Source organism: Sarcophilus harrisii, chromosome 2, assembly GCF_902635505.1.
Source record: "Sarcophilus harrisii chromosome 2, mSarHar1.11, whole genome shotgun sequence".
Lineage (NCBI taxonomy): Eukaryota > Metazoa > Chordata > Mammalia > Dasyuromorphia > Dasyuridae > Sarcophilus > Sarcophilus harrisii.
This window is the reverse complement of record NC_045427.1, coordinates 478,272,612-478,300,340: the sequence shown is the minus strand read 5'-3', so window position 1 is coordinate 478,300,340 and position 27,729 is coordinate 478,272,612. Positions and strand designations below refer to the sequence as shown.

The following is a 27,729-nucleotide window of genomic DNA, read 5'->3' as shown; positions in this document are numbered from 1 at the left end:
AGTCTGATTCTTTTTGTACAGCAAAATAACATTTTGGTCATGTATACTTATTGTGTATCTAATTTATATTTTAATATATTTAACATTTACTGGTCATCCTGCCATCTAGGGGAGGGGGTGGGGGGGTAAGAGGTAAAAAATTGGAAGAGGTTTGGCAATTGTTAATGCTGTAAAGTTACGCATGCATATATCCTGTAAATAAAAGGCTATTAAATAAAAAAAAATAATTAAAAAAAAAAAGAGTTAAATCTTCCATAGTTGATCACCAAATGTTGTTACTGTATATAATGTTCTCTTGGTTTTGCTCACTTCACTGTTTTAGTTTATGTAAGTCTTTCCAGGTTTTTCTGAACTCTGCCTGTGCATCATTTCTTATAGCACAATATTCCATTACATTCATCTACCACAACTTGTTTAGCCATTCCTCAAATGATGAACATTCCCTCAATTTCTAATTCTTTGTCACCATGAAAAGAGCTGCTACATGTATTTTTTCACATGGAGGTCATTTCCCTTTTTAATAATCTTTTTGTGATAGTAATAGTGCTGCTGAATCAAAAGGTATGCACAATTTAATTACCCTTTGGACATAGTTCCAAATCTGAGCTTATGATTCTTGAGTTCAGGGACTGTTTATCTTTGTATCCAGGAAGTCCAGAAGATGGAGGTGAGAAGAGAAGGATACCAGGCAATATATAATGACAAATGCAAAGACACACACAGAAAAGGGTGATGGAATGTCTTGTATGAAGCAAAGGGAGAAAACCTTTTAGATGACAATGCACAGGGACAGGCCATTGAAATTGGAAAGCTAGGATGGGGTCAAATTGTGATGGACTTAACAAGCTTAACAGACATGGTTCTATTGTACCCTAGAAGCAACAGCAAATCACTGGAGTTGATTAAGAGAATGACACTGGAGTTGAGAGCATAGAGAGATGTATGCTTAAGAAAAACGAGTTTGATATGAAAAGGTGCTCTAAATCACTATTGATCAGAGAAATGCAAATTAAGACAACTCTGTACTACACACTACTCACATTGGCTTAGATGGCAGGAAAAGATAATGACAAATGTTGGAGAGGATGTGGGGAAAGTAGGACACTAATATATTGTTGGTGAAACTGTGAACTGATTCTGGAGAGCCTAAAGGGCTATCAAATTGTACATACTCTCTGATCCAGTAGTGTTTCTACTGGGCTTGTATCCCAAAAAAATCATAAAGGAGAGAAGGGACCCACATGTGAAAAAATGTTTGTGGCAGTCCTTTTTGTAGTGGCTAGAAACTAGAAACTGAATGGATGCCCATCAATTGGAGATTGGCTGAATAAGTTATGGTATATGAATGTTATAGAATATTATTGTTTTGTAAAAAATGATCAGCAGGCTGATTCCAGAGAGGCCTGGAGAGGCTTACATGAACTGATGCTAAGTGAAGTGAGCAGAACCAGGAGATCATGGTACATGGAAATAACAAGATTATACTATGATCAATTCTGATGGATTTGGCTCTTCTTAATGATCTTATGATGAAAGAGCCATGTGTACCCCAGAGAGAGGACTATAGGAACTGAGTGTGAACCACTTTGTTGTTGTTTGCTTGCATTTTGTTTTCTTTCTCTTTCTTTCTTTTTTTTTTTTTTTTTGCTTTGTCATCTGATATTTCTGGTGAAGCATGATAATTGTGGAAGGGAGGGAAAAAATTTGGAACACAAGGTTATGCAAGGGTGAATATTGAAAATTATTCATGCATATGTTTTGCACCTTAATAAGAAAAATGAATAAATAATAAAAAAAAGAAGCATGACTTTGGCAGTATTATGAAGGATGAATTAGAATGGGAAGAGACCTGCTGTCTGGTTTTCAAAAAAGCCAAGGAAAAAGAGACCAAATTGCCAATATTTGATGGATTATGGAGAAAACTAGGGAGTTCAGAAAAACATCTACTTTTGCTTCACTGACTGCACTATAATCTTTGTGTGGATTGGAATAAAATATGACAAGTCCTCAAACAGATGGGAGTACCAGATCATCTTGTCTCCTGAGGAACCTGTATGCCAGCCAAGAATGAAGTTAAAACCGAACATGGAACAACTGATCAGTTTAAAGTTGAGAAAAGCGTACAAAAAGTCCTTATATTGTCATCTTATTTAACTTATATGCAGAGTACATCATGTGAAATACCAGGCTAGATGAATCAGAAGCTGGAATTAAGTTTGCTGGGAGAAATAGCAACAAATTCAAATGTGTAGATGATAGCAGTCTGATGGCAGAAAGTGAGAGGAATTAAGAAGCCTCTTGATGATGGTGGCTTGGAGAGTGTAAAAGTTGGCTTTACAAAAAAACAAAAAACCCAACAAACTAAGACCTAAGAGACTGGAAATTATACTGAGTTCTGGCAAAAAGAAAGGCAAGAAGAATCTTTGTTCTAAAGGAACTTACATTCTAATAGGAGGGTCAGCATGTAAATAATTAAGTATCTACAAGACATATAGACAGAGTAGTAGATTTAAGATGATCTCAGAGAGGAAAGCACTATAGAGTTTGAAATGAGTTGTAAAAGCAGTAGGTATATTTTGATCCAGCAGTGTTACTACTGGGCTTATATCCCAAAGAGATACTAAAGAAGGGAAAGGGACCTGTATGTACACGAATGTTTGTGGCAGCCCTTTTTGTAGTGGCTAGAAACTGGAAACTGAATGGATGCCCATCAGTTGGAGATTGGCTGAATAAGTTATGGTATATGAATGTTATAGAATATTATTGTTTTGTAAAAAATGATCAGCAGGCTGATTCCAGAGAGGCCTGGAGAGGCTTACATGAACTGATGCTAAGTGAAGTGAGCAGAACCAGGAGATCATGGTACATGGAAATAACAAGATTATACTATGATCAATTCTGATGGATTTGGCTCTTCTTAATGATCTTATGATGAAAGAGCCATGTGTACCCAGAGAGAGGACTATAGGAACTGAGTGTGAACCACTTTGTTGTTGTTTGCTTGCATTTTGTTTTCTTTCTCTTTCTTTTTTTTTTTTTTTGCTTTGTCATCTGATATTTCTGGTGAAGCATGATAATTGTGGAAGGGAGGGAAAAAATTTGGAACACAAGGTTATGCAAGGGTGAATATTGAAAATTATTCATGCATATGTTTTGCACCTTAATAAGAAAAATGAATAAATAATAAAAAAAAGAAGCATGACTTTGGCAGTATTATGAAGGATGAATTAGAATGGGAAGAGACCTGCTGTCTGGTTTTCAAAAAGCCAAGGAAAAAGAGACCAAATTGCCAATATTTGATGGATTATGGAGAAAACTAGGGAGTTCAGAAAAACATCTACTTTTGCTTCACTGACTGCACTATAATCTTTGTGTGGATTGGAATAAAATATGACAAGTCCTCAAACAGATGGGAGTACCAGATCATCTTGTCTCCTGAGGAACCTGTATGCCAGCCAAGAATGAAGTTAAAACCAACATGGAACAACTGATCAGTTTAAAGTTGAGAAAAGCGCAAAAAAGTCCTTATATTGTCATCTTATTTAACTTATATGCAGAGTACATCATGTGAAATACCAGGCTAGATGAATGAAGTTGGAATTAAGTTTGCTGGGAGAAATAGCAACAAATTCAAATGTGTAGATGATAGCAGTCTGATGGCAGAAAGTGAGAGGAATTGAAGCCTTTGATGATGGTGGCTTTGGGAGTGTAAAAGTTGCTTTACAAAAAAAAACCCAACAAACTAAGACCTAAGACTGGAAATTATAATGAGTTCTGGCAAAAAGAAAGGCAAGAAGAATCTTTGTTCTAAAGGAACTTACATTCTAATAGGAGGGTCAGTATGTAAATAATTAAGTATCTACAAGACATAAGACAGAGTAGTAGATTTAAGATGATCTCAGAGAGGAAAGCACTATAGAGTTTGAAATGAGTTGTAAAAGCAGTAGGTATATTTTTGATCCAGCAGTGTTACTACTGGGCTTATATCCCAAAAGAGATACTAAAGAAGGGAAAGGGACCTGTATGTACACAATGTTTGTGGCAGCCCTTTTGTAGTGGCTAGAAACTGGAAACTGAATGGATGCCCATCAGTTGGAGAATGGCTGAATAAATTGTGGTATATGAATATTATGGAATATTATTGTTCTGTAAGAAATGACCAACAGGATGATTTCAGAAAGTCCTGGAGAGACTTTACACGAACTGTTGCTGAGTGAAATGAGCAGGCCCAGGAGATCATTATATACTTCTTTTATTTACAGGTTATATGCATGGGTAACTTTACAGCGTTAACAATTGCCAAACCTCTTGTTCCAGATCATTATATACTTCAACAACAATACTATATGATGACCAGTTCTGATGGACCTGGCCATCCTCAGCAATGAGATCAACCAAATCATTTCCAATGGAGCAGTAATGAACTGAACCAGCTATGCCCAGAAAAGAACTCTGGGAGATGACTAAACCATTACATTGAATTCTAATCCCTATATTTATGCCCACCTGCATTTTTGATTTCCTTACAAGCTAATTGTACAATATTTCAAAGTCTGATTCTTTGTACAGTAAAATAACGTTTTGGTCATGTATACTTATTGTGTATCTAATTTATATTTTAATGTATTTAACATCTACTGGTCATCCTGCCATCTAGGGGAGGTAGTGGGGGGTAAGAGGTGAAAAATTGGAACAAGAGGTTTGGCATTTGTTAATGCTGTAAAGTTACCCATGCATATAACCTGTAAATAAAAGGCTATTAAATAAATTAAAAAAAAAAAAAAAGCAGTAGGTATAGATAAGTGGTATGGTGATAAGAGTACTGGGCCTGGAGTCAGGAGGACCTGAGTTCAAATCTAGCCTCAACCACTTACTAGCTGTGTGACTCTGAGCAAGTTATTTAACCCCAATTTCCTCAAAAAATAAAATAAAAGCAGTCAGAAATGAGAAGGTTGAATATCCCATGACCAATACAAAGATGGGAAGATGGAAGATGGCTTCCTATTAGAAGAACAGCAAATTAGCCAAGCACACATGGAGGTGAGTAATGTGTAAAAAGGTCCAAAAAGGTAGGAAGAAAAAAAGTTATGAGCAGTTTCAGAGGCCAAACAGAGAGGCTTTCTTCAAAATAAAAGAGAAATTCCCTCTTCTAGGCCCATAGCAATTTATTTGAAATCTCCCAAGGCTTAGTTTAAAAAAAAAATCCCCGGGGATAGCTAATTTATTTGCTCAGCTAACCTGATCTGTGTTCTTCTTTATTCTCAGAGATGTTCATTTTTCATAAAGGGATCATAGAATGCTAGCATTCTATGATAGTCTTGTTAACACATTAAAATCTCATCATTTGTGATGACATTCTTTGCTTATAACACCTGAGCTGAGAGAAATGGAGAAATCATACCTCACCTAATTTATATTACCCATCCACTACTGCTGTAGCTGTCTTTTCTTTCTCCCTCTCTAAAATCCTTCCTCAAAATCAGCTTCTCCCATTGGCTCTTTTCTGGACCAAAAAACAAACCAACAAATGATTCATGAGTTATAAATTTGGACTAGCAGCCAGAAGACTTGACTTCTAATCTTAATCTTGTCTCACCCTATATGACCTTTTTAGATTCAATGATGTTTCCTCATCTGTATAATGAGAAGGGTAAAAAAAAAAAATTAAAAACAAACAATCTCTGCTCTCTTCTAACTGGATAAACTGGTACCATTTGTTTATATATTCATGCATTCAGTAAACATTTACTGAGTGTCTATTATGTGCAAACTGTGTAAAATACAAAGCTCTCCAGCAGCCTATAATGTAGTAGACTAAGATAAATTCTTGTTTCCCTTCTTTCTCAAAGAATGACATCAGGGAAATGATGCCATGACACGCAAGTGAATTGGATGTAAGTGAGGGAGGGCTGTGCAAAGACACCTACTTTACTTTTCCCCTGCAGAACCATCTGGGTCCAGTGTAAAGATGCAGATTAGGACCAATGGAGATGGCCAAGATGCAGTAGGAGGCTTTTTAAAGCAAAGGTCTTTAACAATTCTCAGACGAGATAAGACAGATCCAGTAAAAGACATAATGGGGACGTTATTATTTTCTTCTTCAAATATTTCTGTCTTTGAATTGGTTTGCATATTTCTTTGTGTTTTTTTTTTATTTATAATAGCATTCATTTATTTTGTGGTAGCAAAGAACAGAAAAAATAGTCACTATTAATTGGGGAAATAGTTAAACAAATTGTGATACATTAATACAATAGAATATACTGTAAGAAATCATGAATATATGGATTCAGAGAAGCATGGAGAACACATCAAGAGATGTAGAGTGATATAAGCAGCAGAATCAAGAAAACACAATGTAAACAAAATAGCCACAAACACAAAAAGAATGTTGCAAAATTACAACAAAAATACCTGACCCTGAAGAAGAGATCTGACAAGAAATCTTTTCCTATTACTTTGAAGGGGGGAGAGGCAAGGAGGATCTTTCACGTGTGGAACAATTGCATATTTCTTTGTACCCAATATTTTTGCCTTTGGATTACATCTTTCATTTCTGAGGAAGGAAGGAAGGAAAGAAGAATGGAAGGATAGAAGAAAGGAAAGAAGGAAGAAAGAAAGGAAGGAAGGAAGGAAGAAAGGAAAGAAAGAAGAAAGGAGGGAGGAAGGAAGGCAGGAAATAAGGAAGGAAGGAAGGACAGAAGGAAGAGAAAAATAAAATAAAGAAGGGAAGAGAAAGGAAGGAAGAACTTATGTCCAACAAGTCTTTGGAGTTTTTCATTTCATACCCCTAAATAATATTTTTTAAAAATATGTTTTGCCATTTTCCCTTATACCTTATCAAGTATAAAGACTGATTTAATTTGGACGTAGGAGTAAGGAGGCTAAGCATTCTACAACTACTAGTACAAAAGTGTGGAGATAGAAGATGAAGGATCCTATTAGAAGAACAGAAGGCAAGTCAGTGTAGTGAACTTCATTCTTTTCTCCCTGGGTTCTGTTTCACTGTCTACTTCAAATTTCTCTCTTTAATTTTTTTTTTTTTTTATATTATGATCCTTTTTTTTTTTCAGAGAGTCATACTTTTTGTCTCAGTATGTCTATTCTTCTGGATCTGCTTAAATCAATTTGAGCTGGAAAAATGATTCATGGCGATTTTTTTTTTCCTTGAATTTCTTAAACAGGATTCAGTGTGGTATGTTTTCTAGAATTTTTGGGCGGAGCTGGGGAAATGGGATCTCAATGAGATGCATTTCTTTCAGTTACTCTGTCACTCACACAGCCACCATCCTAATTCAGGCCCTTAATAACTCATCTATCCAATGTTCATTTGGCTGACAAAGTGATTTTCCTAAAATGCAGGTCTGATCATGTCACATTTTTCCAGAAGTGTGCTGGAACCAGTTCAAACTGACTCTCAACAGCTGATTGTTTTTTTGTTTGTTTGTTTGTTTGTTTTTTTTAATTTATTTAATAGCCTTTTATTTACAGGTTATATGCATGGGTAACTTTACAGCATTAACAATTGCCAAACCTCTTGTTCCAATTTTTCACCTCTTACCCCCCACCACCTCCCCCAGATGGCAGGATGACCAGTAGATGTTAAATACATTAAAATATAAATTAGATACACAATAAGTATACATGACCAAACCGTTATTTTGCTGTACAAAAAGAATCAGACTCTGAAATATTGTACAATTAGCTTGGGAAGGAAATCAAAAATGCAGGTGGGCATAAATATAGGGATTGGGAGTTCAATGTAATGGTTTTTAGTCATCACCCAGAGTTCTTTCTCTGGGCGTAGCTGGTTCAGTTCATTACTGCTCCATTGGAAATGATTTGGTTGATCTCGTTGCTGAGGATGGCCAGGTCCATCAGAACTCGTCATCATATAGTATTGTTTCAACAGCTGATTGTTAAATTTTCAGTGTGAGCATTTATACCTTGGGATCTCCAAGCTATAATTCAGGGTTTGATTTATTGTCCTTTGGTTGCCTAAAATTAAAAAAAAAGTTGGAGAAAATGTTCATATTTCAGATTAAGTTTTAGAAGTATATTGATAAGGCTAGTACTCATTGATCTCACACAAAGTTAAACTTTAAAGATTCAATCAAAAGAGAACTCTGTATTAGATTCAGCCATATTAATATTGTTTTAGATACATGTCTATGTAAGTGTAAATGCATATGTGTGTGTGTGCGTGTGTGTGGATGTATGTGTGTATATAGAAATGTGTGCATGAATATAAATCTATTTGTGTTTAACTGTAGCCTGCTTGGGGGAGGTAGGAGAATGAAGGGGAAAAAAGGAATAAAGTAAAAAGTTCACAGCAGAGAGCAAAAGAATAATGTACAAGGAAGAAAAGAAAAGATAGAAGTCATGAATATATTATGTCTTCAATTAGTATATATGATTTCTTGAAATGAAAATTTATTGTTACAGCTAATTGTACAATATTTCAGAGTCTGATTCTTTTTGTACAGCAAAATAACGGTTTGGTCATGTATACTTATTGTGTATCTAATTTATATTTTAATATATTTAACATCTACTGGTCATCCTGCCATCTGGGGGAGGGGGTGGGGAGTAAGAGGTGAAAAATTGGAACAAGAGGTTTGGCAATTGTTAATGCTGTAAAGTTACCCATGCATATAACCTGTAAATAAAAGGCTATTAAATAAATAAATAAATAAAAAGAAAATTTATTGTTACATATTGAATCCTCTCTGATATTCTATTGGGCACATGATAATTTCCCCCTCTTTTCCTATTTTGTTTTTTCTTATTTTGTATTTAGTTTTAAGTAAATAAATATTTTTAAAATTTTTGGTGAGTACTTTTCGGAGTACCAGTTGTTAAACATTTTCTAGAACATCCCTGTCTCCTTTTCCCTGCTCAATAAACTCTGGAGCTTTTCTTTTACATTAGAATCAACATACCATTCTGCTTGATACTTAATTTTTTCATGGATCTTTCCTGCTTTTCCAGTCTTTCTAAATATTGCTTCCTTCAGTCATACTGGCCAACTTTGCTGTTTTGAATGGATAAAATCTGAGTTCAAATTAGGATTCAAACACTTAATGGCTGCATGACCCTGGACTTAATCTTTCTTGCCTCAGTTTTGTCAAACATATAATAATAGTATCTTATCTTCCCAGGATAATTGTGAGGATCAAATGGAATAATATCTGTAAAACTTAGCACAGTGCCTGGTGCAAAGAAATAACAAAAAGAGGTTCCTACACAGTGGGCGCTTGAGATATAATATGTACTTAATAAATGCTTTCCTCCTTTTTCTCCCATCTTTGTTTCCTTATAAATTTCCCCCTGTCTGGAATGAACCAGATGAGCAATGAATGAATTCCCCCCCCCCCACCTTTGGGGGGGGGAAAGGATACCTATATCCATGAGTGCTCATATGTCCATTGAAGTATTAAAGAAGTTAATTGTTCATTAGAAGAAGTTAGTTAAATTTATGACAATTAGAAGAAAATATAGTCTCCAAAATAAAGACAGTCTCTAAATAAGCCCACAGTACAGCAAGGCTATCACTCCCTCATTATGGGGATATGTTGTTCAATTGTGTCCGACTCTGAGAGACTTTGTGGACCATACTGTCCAGGGGGTTTTCTTGGTAAAGATACTAACTAGAGTGTTTTTTCATTTCCTTCTACAGGGACACTAAGCTTCAATTAATGCAGCCTTTGGAACAGACCATATACTGAGATGCTGTACAAGTAATTTATGTTACAATAAAAAACAATGAGTACTTAAAAGAAAATAGATATGACCAAGATTGGAAAAGGAAGCAAACCCACAGTTTGGTAGTTGTCACTGGCACAAGACGGTTAAAAAACTAGTCAGAAGGTTTCCTGCTTCTACAGAAAATATGCCTTAGGGTCTAAGGATTGGAGGACAATACCAAGGTGATAGGCTTGAGAGAGATAGAGAGGGAAGGGGAGGAAAGGAATGGGAAAAGGAGGAGGAACAGAGTGGACAGATAAAAGGAAGGCTGGGAACTCAACTTAAGAAAAACTCCAAGAGAAATGCTTGCTGCTTAGAGCTCAGGGAATAAGAATAACCAAATTCTGATGAATTGCCATAGTTGCTTTGAAAAAAACAAAAAACCCAAACCTGATTCTAAGGTAAGACAAAGAAAAATATGGGGATTTGTAATAGATTTGAAAGGCAGGATTGTAGAGTGACTCTTCCAGGGTCAAATACTTATTGTCTGAGGTAGGATTTGAACTCAGAGTTGAGTCTTCCTGATTGGCTCAGATGGAATGTAAATAGTAATTTTCTGCTTTGACCAGAAACACTGAGGATCTTCTTTCAGATTGTTTTAGATTTTTTTATTTTTTTGGATTAGATGAAAAAGGAAATTCTTTACCTCATTTGCTATCTAGCCTTAAACACTGAATGGGTATTGCTTCAGTCAAACTGAGATCTGTTGAAGACCTTAGCTTAAGAAGGCCCAGATCTCCCACTACATCCAGGACCATCTCCAGTTTTTCTGATCTATATCTGGCTACTGGACCCAGGTGGTTCTGGAGGGGAAAGTGAGGCACAGCTCTCCCTGACTGTATCTTCCTGCATGTCAGGGCATCACCTCCCTAATGTCATTATCCTCTTGGAGAACAGACAGTTGTGTAGTGGAAAGAGTACTGGACTTGGAATCAGCCAAGACCTGCAGTTGAATCCGATTTCAACACTTACTAGATTATAGAAACTTGGGCACATCCCCTCTTCTCCCTGAGCTTTGTTTTCCTCATTTGTAAAACAGAGGTGATGGTACTAGATATATCCACTCCTTTGGTTTGTTAGGTTTTTGTTTATTTGGTTTTGGAGATAATCAGGATTACCAGGCTCACACAAACAGTAAATGTCTAAGACTGCATTTGTTATTATTTTATTATTGTTATTTATCTTCTTTCTTTTGTGAGGCATTTGGGGTTAAATGATTTGCTTAGGGTCACACAGCTAGGAAGTATTAAGTGTCTGAATTTGATGCTGAATTTGAACTCAGGTTCTCTTGATTCCAGGGTCCTAGCTGCCCCCTACCTTGTTAGCTTGTGAAGGGGAAAATATTCTTCTCACCTTAAATCTTTATGTAAATGTGAGTTATAATAATATAGATTGGATATCTTTATGGGATCAACTTTAGGCTGGGAGGATGCAAGATATGTAAGGAAAGAAGCAAGTATTTATTAAAGGCTTATTTTGTACCAGGCATTTTAGAAATATGTCATTTTATCCTCATGGAAATCTTGGGAGAAAGGTGTTATTATTTTCTCTATTTTGCAGATGAGGAAATTGAGTCCAGCAGAGGTTAAATGATCACACAGTAAATGTCTTAGGCTTATTTTCAGCTCAGATCCTTTTGTTGAGGTACAGCAGATCCTGAAGTAAAAGGGAATAACTTTATGTTGTCTCTGAAAGAATTCAGGTTCAAATCATCTCCAAACCATCAAGGACTTTTAAGAGGGATGCACCTTGAGGGCCTCCTCCTTAAGAGAGATAACCCTAACCCTAACCCAGAAAAGTTAGGCAAGAGTTTATACAGAGAAGGGAAAGTAAGAGGGAAAAAAGGAAAACTGAGTAGAAGTGGAAAACTGGATGATCTCAGAGGAAATTATGGACAATCTCAGATAAAGTATGGATGGGAAAAGTCCCTGTGATTGTATTAAGAAAAAGACCCTTTTGTTTTAAAGTGGTACATTAGAGTGATAGAATTATTGGAACTGGGGCAACAACTAAGATTTAGTTATTTTGACTCCAGGTCTAGTACTCTATCCACTATACTGTCTAATTCCCTCTGTGGGAGCTTTTAATGTGGCTATGAGTTGTAGGGGAAGAAGCATGCTGTAGTATAATAGAAATATGGAATAATGGAAGGATCACTGTCTTTGCAATTGGAAGACCTGAATTCAAGAATTTTTGTTTGTTTTTTTGAAGGGTAGAGGGATTAAATGACTTGCCTAGAATCACACAGCTGGTTAGTGTCTGAGGACAGATTTAATTCCAGAGCCAATGCTCTAATCGCTACCCAATCTAATTTCCTCTTTGATTTCATATTTTACCATGTGACTAGGTGGGTTATGCCCTCTCTTCCCCATCCCCTCCTTTTTACCTTAAAGCTGGGTGGTGGAGTAGATAGATTTCTGGACTTAAAGTAGACTTGTTTTCTTGAATTCAAACCTGGCTTCAGACATGTTTATAACTCTGTGACCCCTGAGAAAGGCACTTAACCTTATTTATTTCAGTTCCTCATCTGTAAAATGAGGCTGGAGAAGAAAATGGCAAACTACTTCAGCATCTTTGCCAAGAAAAACCCAAATGGGGTGATGAAGAGTTGCATATAACTGAATAACAACTTTACAACTGTGTTGTCATCAACACAGTAGGTTGTGAACCTTAAAAGGTTAGATATAAAATGTAATCCGGGAGTATGACAAGAAAGGGTAAACAGAAACTCTGGTAGTGAGGAAGATGTTTGGTAGGACATAAAAGAGATTTATCGAGAAAGTTCAGGGTTCATTCGATGAGTATCTTCTCATTCATCCATTTAATCAATTTGATGAGTTGAAAGGGAATGTATCTTTGTCTGAATGTACCTCTCTTAGAGGTAGATCTTGCTCAGGTGACTCCTCTAATTGGGTTCCTTGTGATTGGAATGCCTCCTAGACAGCACATCAGGAATTCTCAAAACTTTTTAGCCTAAGGATTCCTTTACATTTCAAAAAGTTGACAACCTCAAAGAACTTTTGTTTATGTGGCTTATAACTTTTCATATTTACTGTATTAAATATTAAAACTGATTAAATTTTACATACTTAAATAAGAAATATAAAGAACAAGTATGTAAAAATACATGCATAAAATATGTAGGGGCAGCTAGGTGTTGCTGTGGATAAAGCACCAGCCCTGAAGTCAAGAGGACCTGAGTTCAAATCTAGTCTCAGATAGTTACCACTTTCTAGTTGTGTGATCCTGGGCAAGTCACTTAACCCCAATTGCCTTAGCCAATATATATATGTAAAGCTCATTTAAAATATGTATTAATTAAAAAACAATAGCAAATCCATATGTTAACATACTTTTAATGAAAAGTAAACATTTTCCAAAAAAGAAAAATTAGTAAGAAGAGAAACATTATTTTACATATCTCTGCAAATCCCTTTAATGTCTAGTTTAATAAGAGGATGGATTGTCATATCTGCTGCTGTATTCAATCTGTTGTGATATGTTGCTGTGTGGTTGAAGAATAGGAAGAAAACCTGGCCTCACACAATGTGTAGTTGGAAAAGGGAGAAGTATTTAAATAAGAAAATAGTTTATTACTATTATGAAAGTAGTTTTGACTTTGTGGACCCTTTGAAAGGGTCTTGAGCCTCTGAGGAATCTCAGCGTCACTCTGGTATAGGTCGTTGAGAGAAAAGCGGAGAAAAACTTTTGTTGGAAGAACAATCCAACATTGGCTCGCCTAAAGCAGATGGAAGGTGAAGAGAGAGTAATTTGTAAAGAGAGTCTTTTTTCTCCCTCAGGGGAATTTAATGGAATATTCAGTGATACATGTTTATGTATTAGTTTTTTTTTTAATTTATTTTGACCCTTGGTCTATTTGGAGTTTTTTTTGTTTTTGTTTTTGTTTTTGGCAAAGATACAGGAGTGACTTACCATTTCCTTCTCCAATTCATTTTACAGGTGAGGAAACTGAGGCAAACTGGGTTAAGTGACTTGCCCAGGATCACACAGCTAGTAAGCGGCTGGCTGAGGTCAAATTTGAACTCCGGCATTCCTGACTCTCGTGCTCTGTCACTTGTGCCACCTAGTTGCCCTTCTGCATTTATTTAGGGGCTCTGTTTAATGTGGTAGATGAAATAAAAGCGATGCAATACCTGGTATCCAGAGTGTACTTTGAATATATTTTTAAAAGAGTGGAGAACCATATCTCAATTCTTTTAAAGATTTGGGGAAATTTGGGGAAACCTAGACAGGAACTTATACTTAAGATCAATTTTGGAAGACTTTACAGGAAGAACCATGGCGAGTAGGGGTGGAGAGCAACGATGAGACACAATGACCCTTTGGGGGTCAAACCCCAACTGTCCCTAAGAGTTCCGGGATCTTGGGGAAGTGAGTGGAGGCCGGTTTCAGGAACAGGCACAGCAGGGGAATAGAAGTAACCCCAGACTGGGTGTCAGGAGGTCTAGATTTGATGGAATATAGCTTCTAGGGGAGACTGCCAACCTTTTGGGGTCCCTGCCCAACTTCAGCAGGTTCTGAATTGTACTAGAACCTTTCCCATTTTGGTCCTTGGGTTTCTAATGTGCAAAATCAGGAGACAGGACAAGCTAATCTTTAAAGTTTTTACGAAATCGAACACTTAAAGAATTCTACAATTCTAGGGTAGAACCCCTGACCTGAAAGGTTAAACGGGCGAAATTGCAAGGATCAGGAGCGTAGTTTTTGGCCGGCGGTCCGTGACATTAGGGGGGAGCTCTCGGGTCTAGGGCCTTGAGGCCACAGCCTGCTGGAGAACACGAAGGAGCTTTTCTCATGGGAGGGGTTTTTTCCCCTCGGGTGGGCGGCCGGGGCAGGGCTAGCCAGCCCCAAGTGTCACTGGGCTCGGCCCGAATCCCGCAGCCTGGAGAGAATGGGGCGGTCCCGAGGCTGGGCCCTAGGACAGGGCGGGTCGTGGGCACAGGGCCCGGGTCCCGCCCTCCCTCCGCCCTCCCTCCGCCCTCCCTCCGCCCTCACCACCTGAGACAGGTGGAGTCGCCGGAGTGGCTGCAGGAGTCATGTCCCACAAGGAGCCGGACCTGGAGCCCGGGCCCCCGGCGGAGTCGGCGCCGCTTTGCCCGCTGCACTCCCAGGAGCTGAAATGGTTCTGCAGCGCCGAGCGGCGACTCGTGTGCGGAGGCTGCAAGGGGCCGGGGGGCCCGTGCCGCGAGCACCACGTCCGGAGGGCCGAGGAGCGGGCTGAGGAGCTGCGGGTGAGCGCGTCGGGGCACGGTGGAAGGAATGGGGCAGTGCGTGGGAGAGCTCCCGGGGCTGGGCGCTCCGCAGCCCGCGCGGCCAGCCTGGAAGCCGGGGCTCGGTCTCTCCGGAATAGGACTGCGGGAGGTGCTGCGGGAGCAGGTGGTGCTAGGCTTGAGGAAGCGTCAGGGCAGGCGGACGGTGGGGGGGGGGGGCTGAAGGTGCAGCGCTGGCTTAGCAGGGCGGGGTCGGTCCCCTCCACTCCTGTTCCCCGTAGCTCCCGGGCTGGTGGGTGTCGGTCTCCCGCATATTCCGCCCCCGGCTGGGGAAGGGACATCTGTGAGTGGGGCGGGGAGATGCTGGGGGATGGGGGATGGGGAAAGGTACGGGCAGAGCCTGGGAGGCTGGAGCTGGGCAGCTAGCTAGGAGACTCAGGTAACTGCAGAGGGGGTAGGAACAGTAGGGGGGGAGTTGAGAAATGGGGGTGACGGAGGCAGAGCTTGGCTGGAGCTGCTGTTGGTCAGCCTGAGCTCAGGGAGGCAGCAGGAAAAGTTCTTCCAAATGATGCTGAAAAAGACCTGAGGCTGATACACAAGCAAAAGCAAAGCAAAACTGTTTCTCACTTCCACATAGAGATAGAATTATCCTCTGTTGGAAGGGAATTCAAAAATCATCTTTCTTTATCGTTCAGTTGTGTATGACTTTTCATGACCCCATTTGGGATTTCCTTGGCAGAGATACTGCAGTGGCTTGCCATTTCCTTCTCCATCTCATTTTACAGATGAGGAAACTGAGGCAAACAGAAGTAAGTGACTTGACCAGAGTCACACAGCTAGGAAGTGTCTGAGACCAGATTTGAATTCGGGAAGAGGGAGTGTTCCCAGCACTCTATCCACTTCCCTACCAGCTGCCCATCTTCCTTTAAGTTCCAATTAAAATTTCACCTTCTACGGAGAAACCTTTACTAACCCCTCTTTATTCCAGTGTTTTTTCTCTTGTAATTTTTGCCCTATTTGTATATAGTTTGTTTTGTATGTATTGGTTTGCTGTTGTCCTGCCCATTAGATCGTAAACTTCTTGAGGGCAGGGACTTTTTTTTTTTTTTTTGTATTCCTAATCCTTAGTAATATTTAATAACTGTTTAATGAATTGTATTGATACCAATGCTTTAATTATAAACATAAGGAAAATGAGGTTCAGAGCTGAAGTGACTTACATTTGGCAAAGGTGGATTGAAACCTCAGGACGTGTAGTGTAGAGGTTTCCTGTTGCCATTGGAGACTCATTTATCTTTGCTTGGCTGCTGTGGGTGTTGGTTTTAACGAGATTTCACCTGGATCAACTTGGTAGGACAGAATGTAATTGGTATTGGGCCCCTCCTACCCTATTAGGGATAATAGCCAACCTGTTTATTGTAACTTGGTTATTGTAACGGCGGGAGAGGTTTGAATGATCAAGGGGGAAATTAATTTTTTAATCCCCTCCTTTACATTCACTTTATAATAGGACCACAATGGGTATCCTCTGGGTCCAGGTAGTTTCTCTGGCTCGATCTCTCAGGCCTCAGAGTGCTGGAGCATTAAGACTGCACCTGGAAAATAAACCCTTATTTTAAGTTTTTTCGTTCACTCTTCCCACTAGCTGCTATGGGAAATCAAAGAGGCTTGCCCAGAGTATATAAATGGCATCAAAAATTAGCTACTCACCCCCCAGTTCACTGTTCCCTTATTTCTAATGTCAGGGGATTTCCTTACAGTCTGACTAAGTGTTTTTCTTAGTCCAGCCCTCCTGCATTGGGAGCAGTCTCTGGAGACCAAGGTTAACTTGTAGGATTGCATGGAATATGGAAGGGGCCTCTACCAAGGCCTTGTAACCTGTGTTCTGAAGACTTCCAATGACTGGGAATTCAGTTCTCTGGAGGCAGCCCATTTCTATTTGCACAGCAATGCAGGATTGTCCTGAGGAGGGTGGCCAGGAATCTCCAAAGTGCTTATATTATTGGAGTTGTTACTTGTAGTAAGTGATAGGAGGTTTTTTTCTTTTGGAGTTTTCTCTCTAACTTCTTCCCTAATCTCATTAATCCAAGTTCTCTTCTCTAAGGCCAAGCAAAACAAACCTGTTTCCTCTTCATGGCAGTCCTTCTGACCTTTAGTTAAAGATCATGGTCCCTGAAGCTACCCCCACCCTAACGTCCTGTATGTCATGAACCTCTTTGGCAGTCTGGTGAAGGTTATGAACCCCTCCTCAAAATAATCTTGTTAATGTGCACAATGCATAGGATCGCAAAGAAAACCAACATTTGAAGAAAGTAATTTTTTCCCATCCAACTTCATGGACTCTGGAATAGAATCATTTACCCCAGGTCAGGAACCCCTATTCTAGAGATAAAGGAAGTATACTTCCTATATTTGTCCTCCACTGCATTGGTTAAAATCCTGAAGACTTTCAGGTTTTTCACATTGGTGTGGTCATTATGCAATTTGTTCTATTTTCTTTGCATCAGTGCATACAGGTTTTTCTAATTTTCTCTGAATTCTTCATATTTATTGGCTCAATAATATTACATGATTGGATTTTACTCCTCTAGGATTGGTTGAATTAGCAAATGCCTACCCACTTCACTTTATGGTAGCTAATTTGATCAATTGAATATGCTATTACTTGAGTTTCAAAGACTGAGAAAAAATACAAGTAAATCCCTAATCTAGGAGCTTACAGTTTAATAATAGAGGAGAAAGAAAAGAGCTTTGGGAAAGATAAGTGTGATATAACCCATAAAATGATCAATGGCAAGGGGAGGCTTAATGGCCATTTTTATTAAACCTATTCTTGATGTAGATCACTTTATAGATTCTAAAGGGGAGGCCTAATTAAAATGGGTATGAACAACTAGATAGCATATTTGGATAGAGCACTTTGCCTTGAACCTAGGAAGACTCATCTTCCTGAGTTGAAATGTGACTTCAGACACTTAATAGCTGTGTGATCATGAGTAAGTCACTTAGCCCAGTTTGCCTCAGTTTTTCATGTGTAAAATGAGATAGAGGAGGAAATGGTAAGCCATTCCAGTATCTTGGCCAAGAAAACTCCAAGATGGTGTCATGAAACAATACAACAAATCACAATGGGAAAGAAAGGAGAAAGATCACTTTTAATTAAGAAGGTTGAGGCAAATCTGTTAGTGTCTCTGGAGGCATTATATGTGAATTGGGCCTTGAAGGAAGAGAAAAAAAGTAAAGATGAGAATTGGTGGGACTAGGAATCTGGGAATTATTTAGTAGACCAACTTCCCATTGTTTAGGGAAGGGACTGAGGAATTGTAGTCATTGTTTGAGTATGGGTTGGCTGGAGAGAGAGTATTTGTTTAAAAACAGAAATATAAGCAAGCTAGTGTGGCTGTTCTCAAGGAATTTACAATCTTACAGTCTATATGTCAAGAAAGCTGGGAAGGGGATTGAGACGGAGACCTTTGGAGTGGACCAGGTGGGGAAGTTTTGGAGGCTGGGCTTCTGCCATGTAAGGGAAAGGATGACTTGACCTAAGAGGCAAATTTCCAAGAGCTAAGTCTGGGTTACCATAAGGGTAGGGAGGTGAGGTGATGGCTGTACCCGAGGCAGCTGGGAAATGGCTTGGAGGCCTACCAGATCCCCCTCCCAAGATAAGAAAAAACCTTCGTTGATAAGGTCACCCAGCTTCAGTTCAAATGTTTTCAGTGGACAACAGGAATCTTTCTTAACCTTCTGCAATTGTTGAGCTAAAATCCTCCGGAGCCAGATGAATTTAAGTCTAATCCTGATTGTATTTATTGCTACCTCTTTGGATCTAGGATCTATTACAATAAAAATCCTGACCATCTTTTTATCATATCCTGCTCCAGGCAATCCTTGGTCCTGATTTGGTCTTTCTCTTCCAAGAAAAGGGAAATCATTTTATTCTGTGCACAATGCCTTTATTAAGCACCTTCTTGGGAGTAAATGCTGGGAATACTAAGACAAAAACTTGCTCTTACCTTCAGGAAGTTTTTTTTTTTTTTTTTTTTGGTAGTAGTTAATGTTGGATGGAGAGTCAAAGGACATAAAACAATGTATGTAAATGTATATGGGAGGGGCATTAACAATTCTTGTGGTTTAGTCTTCTGGTTTGGGTATCTGTTTTCTTGGCCTAGGTACTGGACTGGTTTGCCATTTCCTTCCATTTTACTGAGGAGGAAACTGAGGCAAATAGGGTTAAGTGACCTGCTAGGTCACAGGGCTAGGAAGTGTCTGAGGCTAGATTTGAACTTGGGTTTTCCTTACTCCAGTCTCTGTACTTTATGCATTGCTCTATGTACCTGCCCTCAATTGGGGCTTCTGATCGGGAAAGGCTTCTTCCAAGGGATGATCCTTGGACTGAGACTTGAAGAATACTCAAGGATCCCTAAAGGTAGAAACAATTAAGGAGTGCCTTCCATTCCAGGAGTGGACAGGTACCTGGGCAAAGGTACCTGGGCAGGAAATGGAATGTTATATATAAAGAATAGCAAATAAGTAGGTTTGAAAGGAAATCAATATGTGAGGGGGAGGGATGTGGAATTATCCTGCAAAGACTGGTTGGAGCTGGATTGTGAAGGCTTTGGAGTTTGTTTCTTTTCCCCATGACTAGACTTTAAGCTTTTTCAGAGGAAATACTGTCTTTTACTTTGGAACCCACCACAGCATTCATCACAGAAGGTGCCAGGCATAGGTCTTGGTAAAATTGATTGGAAAGAGACCAAACTTTCTGTCTGTCTGAAGTCCTTCAGCATCTTCCAGTCAGGGCCCTCAGGGGCTCAGGGCTCACTCCCATCAATCACCTTGACTTGTCAGTAGCTGATAAAGGTTCAAGGCCTGGCTTCCTTTGATGACTGGCATTTCTGCACAGATTTCAGGTGGTGGATGTGTTGCAGATAGAAAGGGATTAAAGAAGGGACGGGGTTCTGGCAGGGCTTGGAGGGAGGGAGAATTTGGGACCAAGGCAAGGCTGTCTCCTGTTTCCTCTGAGGAAGGGTTTAATAAACAGTGTTGTGGAAGCCTCTGCCCAGATCCCAGCTGCTGCCTCTTTTTTTCAGAACAAGATAGTGGATCAGTGTGAGAAGCTGCAGCTACAGAGTGCTGGTATCACCAAATACATGGCTGAAGTCTTGCCTCGGAAAAACCAAAATGCAGCGGTAACTTCCCTCTCATTCCCTGATCCCTGGGCCCACATCTTGCTTTCTCTGCCCACAAGAAGCCTGAGCCCCTGGGCTTCACTTCTCTCCACCTAATGTGGATACTTGGCGCCTTCACTACTGAGCAGATCCAGATATCCCCGCCCAGCCTGAGCCTTGGCTTTCTTTCCTATCTGTTTTAGGAAGCTAGCCTCTAATTCCATACAGAGGTCAAGAGTCAGTGGCTATAAAACACTGTTTTTAATTATCTTGATGGCAGGGCTTCAGATATTTAAAGTATGAATACCTAGAAATCACAGATAACTCCCCCAGACTCATGCATTTTGCTAACGCTTCTTCCCCACAAACTCTTCTTTTTATCCTACGTGCCCCCCAAAATCACTTCCTCTTCTTTCATCTTACTCTCTCTGTTAAGGTTGCAATAGGTTATGCACTCTGAATTGTGTCCCTGGTAGTGGGAACAGATTGTCAGTGAGACAATCTCTCTGCTCTTTCCCCTTCTGACTAAGGATATTCTCATTAGGGCAGGAAAGGGATCATGGGATGGTAGCATGGGAAGAAACCTCAGAGCACAGAATGTTAGCCCAGGAAGGGGCTCTAGTACTTCTTTCTCTTCAAAGCCCCCCCCCCCCCCATCAATGAGGAAATAGAGGTTCAGGAGCGACTTGTCTGGGGTTACACTGTGAAATCATAGATGGAGTGTTTACCTAAGACAGCCCTTGAGAAGCTCACACTCTAATGGAGGAAGGCAGCATTTAAAGAAGAGGGGGGTGCCCATGAGCAGGTGAGAATGGGCCCGAGTCTCCTTGCCGCCAGCCAATCTTTCTGCCCCTGATTTGCTGGGAGTCCTTTGGGCTTTTCAAAAGCTCTCCTTTTGTGTCCCGTCCTCCCCAGACTATGGCCAGCGGGGCCCGTGAGGTGGTGATCCAGCGGCTGGGCCTGGTGCGCACCGTATGTGAGAGTGAGGAGCAGCGGCTACTGGAGCAGGTGCACGCGGAGGAGGAGCGGGCCCATCAGAGCATCCTGACCCAGCGGTCTCACTGGGCGGAGGCCTTGGAGAAGCTGGGCACCCTCCGCACCAAGCTCGTGGCCATGATCACCGAACTCGATGACCACAGCCTGATCGTAAGCCTGGGGCGCCGTCTGTGGTCCTTCAGGGAGGGGAGTGGGTGGGCAGAAGGAAGAGATTGGGGATATATTCTAGGGCCTTGTGCAGATTGAATGGAGTGAATCACATCATAAATACATAGCTTAGTGTGCTCTTAAAATTATGATGTTTGTTATAGATGAATGAAAAGGCATTAAGTACTGTGTGCCAAGTATTGTGCTATGTACAAGAGTGAGAATCGGGTATAAAGTTAGCTCAGAAAAAATCTAGGAAATTTTGGAGGAAGTGTTTTTGTTTTAGTAATTTATCTACTCAACATCCCCTGATTTCCTCCCCCCACCTCTTTTTTTTAAACCATTCAGAAAATATTTTTTCTAGGTTTATTTTCTTGACCAGGCTTTTAAATCTTTAGTTAGGACCACTGCAGGGGGCAACTGACATTTTATCCTGGAAAAGTGTAGTTTTATGCCCACCCTTTCCTTTGGAGGAAAGAAAGAAAGAACTTTTACTTTTTTCCTACTGGAAGCTTCCTGTAGGAAGAAAAACAGACAGGAAGAAAGAAGGGATGAATATAAGTGAAATTTATTTAGACATGAATCTAAGAGGAAAAAAGTATGAATTGAAGTATGGACTTAAGGAAAGGGCAGCAATGAAGATGACTGCTTAGATCATGACTTGAAGGTTTGGGAAATATCTGTAGTAGTTAGTAGATAGTAGTTGATGTAGTAATTCAGTTAACAAATATAAATGAGTTGATGGCATTGTTCTGGTGATATGGGGGAATACAGACATCTGTTTCATTCAACAAAATCTGTTATGGAAAAAGAACCATGCTAGATAGGTGCTAGAGGGGTAAAAAGTTAAAAACCAATCTCTATTCTCATGGAATTTAGTGTCCAGTAAGAGGGATAAGATGCTAAGATGAATATAAGACACAAAATTACTTGATAAATGCCTAGGAGAGATGCAAAATGATTCTTGATGAGGTTTGAGGGAAAATGCTATTGATAAATGGAATTGGGGAAAGATTTTTGATGCAGTTATCATCTGTTGGGCTTAAAAGAGTAGGAGACATACAAAACACCATCTCTGCCCTGAAAAGTTTAGTCTAGTTAGTGATAACTAGCTACAGGAAAAGATAATGAGTAATACAGGGCAATGCATATTAAGTAGTATAAGATGGGTACAGACAGTGATTCTTATAGGAGCTGAGAGAAGGATGAGATCATTGGGCTGAAAGAAGGTGAGGTGGTGGGAAGAAAATGCCTGGAAGAAGTGGGCCTGGAGGGATGGGTAGGAGTCAATATGTAGAAAGAGGTGGGAAAGGCATGGGGGTGGGGGAGCAGACAAAGGCCTGAAAGTAGTAGAGGTAAAGTGTATTTGGGGAACAGTGAGTTTAGAGCACAGGCGTTTGCTTGGTTAGGGGAATAGTAAAAGGGAAGGTCAGGAAAAGAGATTGGAGCCAGATTGTGAAAGGCTAGACTGAAAAATAAAATCTTAAACTGTGGGTAATAGTAGGTCATTGGAGGTACATTTGACCACTATAGCCATAAACAGGGACTCTGCAGTCCTCCTCCTGGGACCTCCTCCTTCTGGTGCCCTTGTCAAGGTCCCTTCTGAGGTCTGAGTTCCATGACAATTGACAGGCAAATGATTCAGGCAAGAAGGATCACTCATTTCCTTTTTGCCCCAAACTGGCTTTAATGTATTTAGTTCATGACAAAATGCATGTTTTTAAATGTCTAACTTGCTAAATATTTTTTCTGTTACAGCAGTCAGAGCGGGAGATTTTTGAGAGGTGAGTCAGTGATTTTTTTCTCTGAGCCTGTGTAAACCTGGAGCCAGGTGGGTCATTGTGGGTCAGAGTAGGAAGAATGACCATTACAAGATCCAGCTTCTACCTTGTAACTACTTTGTATTACTACTGAGCAAGTCACTTATTTGACAGCCTTGGTTTTCTCCTCTATAAAATGGGTAAATGAACACTAAGGTCTGTTCCAGTTCCTAATCCGATGAATATGAGATAAATGTCAGACTAAATGATTTGTGTTCTCCAGTCTCAAATCCTGTGAGAATGCTTTTTCCTTCAGGGCACTGGTTTTAGGACAGTATTTTTGTTTTTGCCTTAGTTATTCCCAGATAGAGAATCTCCTCCATCCCCAATCCAATGCCCAGTGACTCTCTTGTAACAAAGATAGTCAAGAGGCCACATGTGATCATTCTGTAGTCCCTCACCTGTGTTACAAGAAGGGAAGGAGAAAGGTGTGCCTCTTTCTTTTCTCTGGGGCCAAGATTGTCCTTAAGTCTCTTTCATATACTCAGTTCAAGACTTCCAATTATTTGGGAGATACTTGTTTTTTCAGTTTAAGGATTCTAGGCAAAATCCCAATAGAAGTTTGTGGTTTATGATAATGATTCTGAGCCTTGGGACAAGTATTTTTGTGTCCCTTACCCACAGCATTATCCATGCCTCTTTTTGCTGTCTCCCACATGGGTAGTTGGAATGGGGCTGAAAGATTCAGGTACTTTCCCCACAGTGGTGGGGAATATGTCAATATGAACCTGGGCTTCTTTTCTTTTCTTTTTAGTATACATTTCTTTATGTATCATGTTGGGAGAGAAAAATCAGAACAAAAGGGAAAACCATTGGAGAGGAAAAAAAAAAAAGAAGCAAGCATAGCATATATTGATTTACATTCAATTTCCATAGTTCTTTTTCCGGATGCAAATGGTATTTTCTATCCAAAGTTTATTGGGATTGCTTTGGACTGGATTTCTTTTGGTACCTTAATGTCATCTATTGGGTGAGTGTGGAAAAGCAGCAGCTTTCAGAAGTCTTCAAGTGACTTGCTGGAAACCTGCTTGTCAAACTGAGAAGTGTCATCTGTTGTGGGCAGGTGGGGAGGATAAATTGATGTCTCTCATTTTCTGACAGGTCTAGGTTATGACCTAAAACAGACATGTCCAACTATCTATTATTTTTCCCCCACCCAAGCAAAGGTTCACTAGACACCTGCTGTGTCTTAACATCCGTCCCTCCCCTCTGATACTCCATTCGTCTGGAGTGACAGCTTCTCTCCTGAAGGGTTGAGGGCTCTGAAAGGAATTTGAACACAAGATCTATCCCTGCCCCCATCCCCAACTAGAGGGCCCTGCTTGGGATGGGCAGCTAATTGGAGATGCAGCACTGTCAGGACAGGAGGAGACACAGTTCCTCTCTTGTCTTTTATTACAAAGAGGCTTTGTTGGTCAGAGACTCAGCAGGAAAGCTAGCTTTGTAATTATCTAGGGCTCTTGTTGCTTTATTTCTCTTTTGGTGACTTCATTTTCCCATGTGTGATTCTCTTTTTGAAATCAATTTCTTCCAGGCTATTTGATCTATGGCCATTAAACCGTGAGGCCCTTTCAGAACTAGGGTGACCCTAATTAATTCCACAGACTTTTTACTAGGCACCAGCTATGTGCAAGAAACTGTTCTAGTAATTTTGGGGATAGAAAGATATAAAATAAAATGAAATTATAATTTAGTAGGAGAGAGGAGTTGGACATGCATAATTAGAATACAAATTTGAATGGAAATGTAAAGGAGGAATCCAAAGAAAGGCCTATCAGAAATTTTTGGTGCATCCCTTCTTCCCCTCTCCTTTTTGTAGATGAGAAAACTGAAGCTCAAAGAGGTTAAGTGGCTTGCTAAAGTTCTCTCACCTGGTTAGTGTTGGGATGGGATTAGAACAGGGAACTATAAAAATTGAGGAAGGACGCTGTCAGGATTGACTGTTTTTAGTCAATAGTTCCAATTTGGCAGTGTGATGTGGGGCAAGGGGCTATGAAGCAATTGAGTTCACTTCAATGGGGAGTGCCCTTTGGACTAAACAGTATGGGAAGGTCTGAGATAAATCCCCATCTTTTGCTTCCAAGTTCTTTTTCTTCCTCTTCCTTATTTACACACATCTTCAAATCTAATCATACAATTCATTATTTCAGCTAGTCAAGAAGTAAAATGATCTGAATAAATTAACACACACTAAGATAGAAATTTCAGAAAATCTTGTGTTTTCTTCCATTAGGACTGAAGAAGCTGAAGGAATCTTGGATCCCCAGGAATCTGAGAAGTTAAATTTTAATCAGAAATGTGTGCGGAGCCCATTACTGACCCAGCTTTGGGCATCAGCTGTTCTCTGCTGTCTGTCAGGTCAGGATTTTGCCAAAGTCAAAAGCACTCAGAACTATGACTAGAAATCAATGTGTTTCATGGTTAATATGTTAAGGAGGATTTTGTGGCTGACTTGCCAGAGGACTTGACTTTCTGGGTTTGTAAACCTGTGTCTGGGGGAAGGCAGATATATTAAATCAATATGGTTTTTCCCATACAACCACATTGTTCCCCATCTTTGATCATTGAGCCCTCTCCTGATACTATTCTTGGTCTGAACCTATCCGTCCCTCTACCAACCCTTTCCTTCTGAAAGCCTTCAGTCTTAAAAAATTATCATTGCAAAAGATAGGATAAATTAATATACCTTAAGGAGTTATGTGTTGACAGATTTGATGTTATTTCTTCATGGAATACTAGCATTTTAATAGAGGATTGTTCCTAAATCAGGTGAGGTGGTCTAGTGAGAAGAACCATATATTGAGAAAAAACCTGGGCTCTCATCTTGGATTTCCCACTTGCTGGCTCTGTGCCTTCAGTTGAGCAACTTCACCTGTTAGCTTTGGTTTCCCCATTTGTAAAATGGATCAAACATTTATTAAACCCCATATTTGGCCTTAGGCACTATGCTAAGCACTAAGGGTGCAAAGTCAAAAAAAGAACAGACCTGCCCTGGAGGAGCTAACATTCTATCAGAAGAGATAAACATAACAATATATGCATAAGTAAGAACAACTGTCCACCTCATGGGATTGTTGTTGGGATCAGGTGACAGTTAATATATGGTATCTTTGTTACTGCTACTGAGGTTCTGAAAAACTTGGAGGCTTGGATGAGAACTCTTGGTTGGGAGTTGGTTAGAGTTGGGGAGCTCATAAAGGGTTTAGGACTGTTCCTGAAAAACTACTTTTTCAACAGGTACTGAGGACATTCGTGTGGATGAGAGGACCATTAGTCCCTTTCTCCAGCTGTCAGAGGACAGGAAGACCCTTACCTTCAACCCCAAGAAGTCCAAGGCCTACACAGACGGCCCAGAACGCTTTGACCACTGGCCCAACGCCCTGGCCTCCACCTCCTTCCAGGGTGGGCTCCATGCCTGGACGGTGAATGTAGAGAATAGCTGTGCTTACAAGGTGGGGGTCTCCTCGAGCCAGCTGCCTCGAAAGGGTTCTGGCAGCGATACGCGCCTGGGCTACAACGCTTTCTCCTGGGTCATCTCCCGCTATGACCAGGAATTTCGGTTCCTGCATTGTGGCCAGCACCAGCCTTTGGCCTTGTTGCGCTGTCCAGACCGTATTGGAGTCTTGTTGGACTTGGCAGCAGGTGAGCTCTTGTTCTATGAGCCCACCTCAGGTGCCCTCCTGTGCTCCCACCACGCCCAGTTTGAGGGCCCCATCTTTCCTGTCTTTGCTGTGGCTGACCAGAACATCTCCATTGTTCAATGATGAGCTCGAGGTTCCCTCTCCCTCCCCACCCTCAACATCCTGGTGCCGGGTTTCCCCATTGTGCATGCTCAGTAGCCATCACCTGAGGCACATAGTGGTAGGAAGATGGGACTGAGATGGGTTTGCAGTCTGAGTTCTACCTCTAGATACTGGTGGGTGTTGGTGAGGAGCCCTTACCTCTCTGTGTGGCAGGTCTCTTTTCCTTATCTATTCTTTAAGTACCTTATATGGGAGGACTAGAAAGGTGATCAAGGCAAGTATTGGAAAGAAAATTGGACAGGGGAGTCAAACGCCTGGGGTCTGATCTTAGCTCTCCCACCAACTTATTTTGAGATTCCGAACAAGTTGTTTGATCTCTTTGGACATCAGTTTCCTCATCTGTGAGGGCAGATGAGCTGAGTGAGCATTTGCTCTCACATTCCATGTACAGAATTCCCTGGCGATTACTGTTTCCAGTTCCTTCGGCTGCCAAGTCTGTGTTTCTAACTCTTTTCTTCTGTTTGGCAACCCCCCAAGGTCCGCTCTCTTGCCTTCTGGAATACAGGGTATTCCTTGAACCCGCTCCATCCTAGGCTCAGTTAGGTAGGCTCTCTACCAGGTGCTAACTTTAGCTGGAGTTGTGGGCCAGTTTTGCTGAAAGTTGCTGGTAGCTGATGGCTTTTCTCTAACCCAGCCTGATGACTCCATCTCTACCTTTTTCTGACTTAACAGTACCTATTCTCTAAGGCTAGGGTTTGAGCACATGAACCTTGAGAGCAGAGGATGGAAGCATGGATGCCTGATGGCAGGGTTGGCTCCTGATAAGGTGCCTGGCTGTGGGTAACATTTAAATTATTAAAAGATTTTGGAAAAAAAA

At 40.4% G+C, this 27,729-nt stretch overlaps 1 protein-coding gene across 1 annotated transcript; it reads left to right on the top strand.

Annotated features, from left to right (window-relative positions):
* The first annotated feature begins 14,416 nt into the window (after positions 1-14,416).
* On the top strand, positions 14,417-27,729 carry BSPRY (B-box and SPRY domain containing). The gene is made up of 6 exons (XM_031954661.1): positions 14,417-14,999; positions 20,069-20,167; positions 21,062-21,292; positions 23,048-23,073; positions 25,343-25,467; positions 26,347-27,729. The coding sequence occupies exons 1-6, from the start codon at positions 14,805-14,807 to the stop codon at positions 26,871-26,873; spliced, it is 1,203 nt and encodes a 400-aa protein (XP_031810521.1). The 5' UTR covers positions 14,417-14,804; the 3' UTR covers positions 26,874-27,729.

Coding starts and splice junctions, on each gene's coding strand:
- BSPRY (XM_031954661.1), top strand. CDS start 14,805: ATGTCCCACAAGGAGCCGGACCTGGAGCCCGGGCCCCCGGCGGAGTCG. Junction 15,000..20,068: donor AGCGGGCTGAGGAGCTGCGG/GTGAGCGCGTCG, acceptor TCTTTTTTTCAG/AACAAGATAGTGGATCAGTG. Junction 23,074..25,342: donor GAGCGGGAGATTTTTGAGAG/GTGAGTCAGTGA, acceptor TTCTTCCATTAG/GACTGAAGAAGCTGAAGGAA.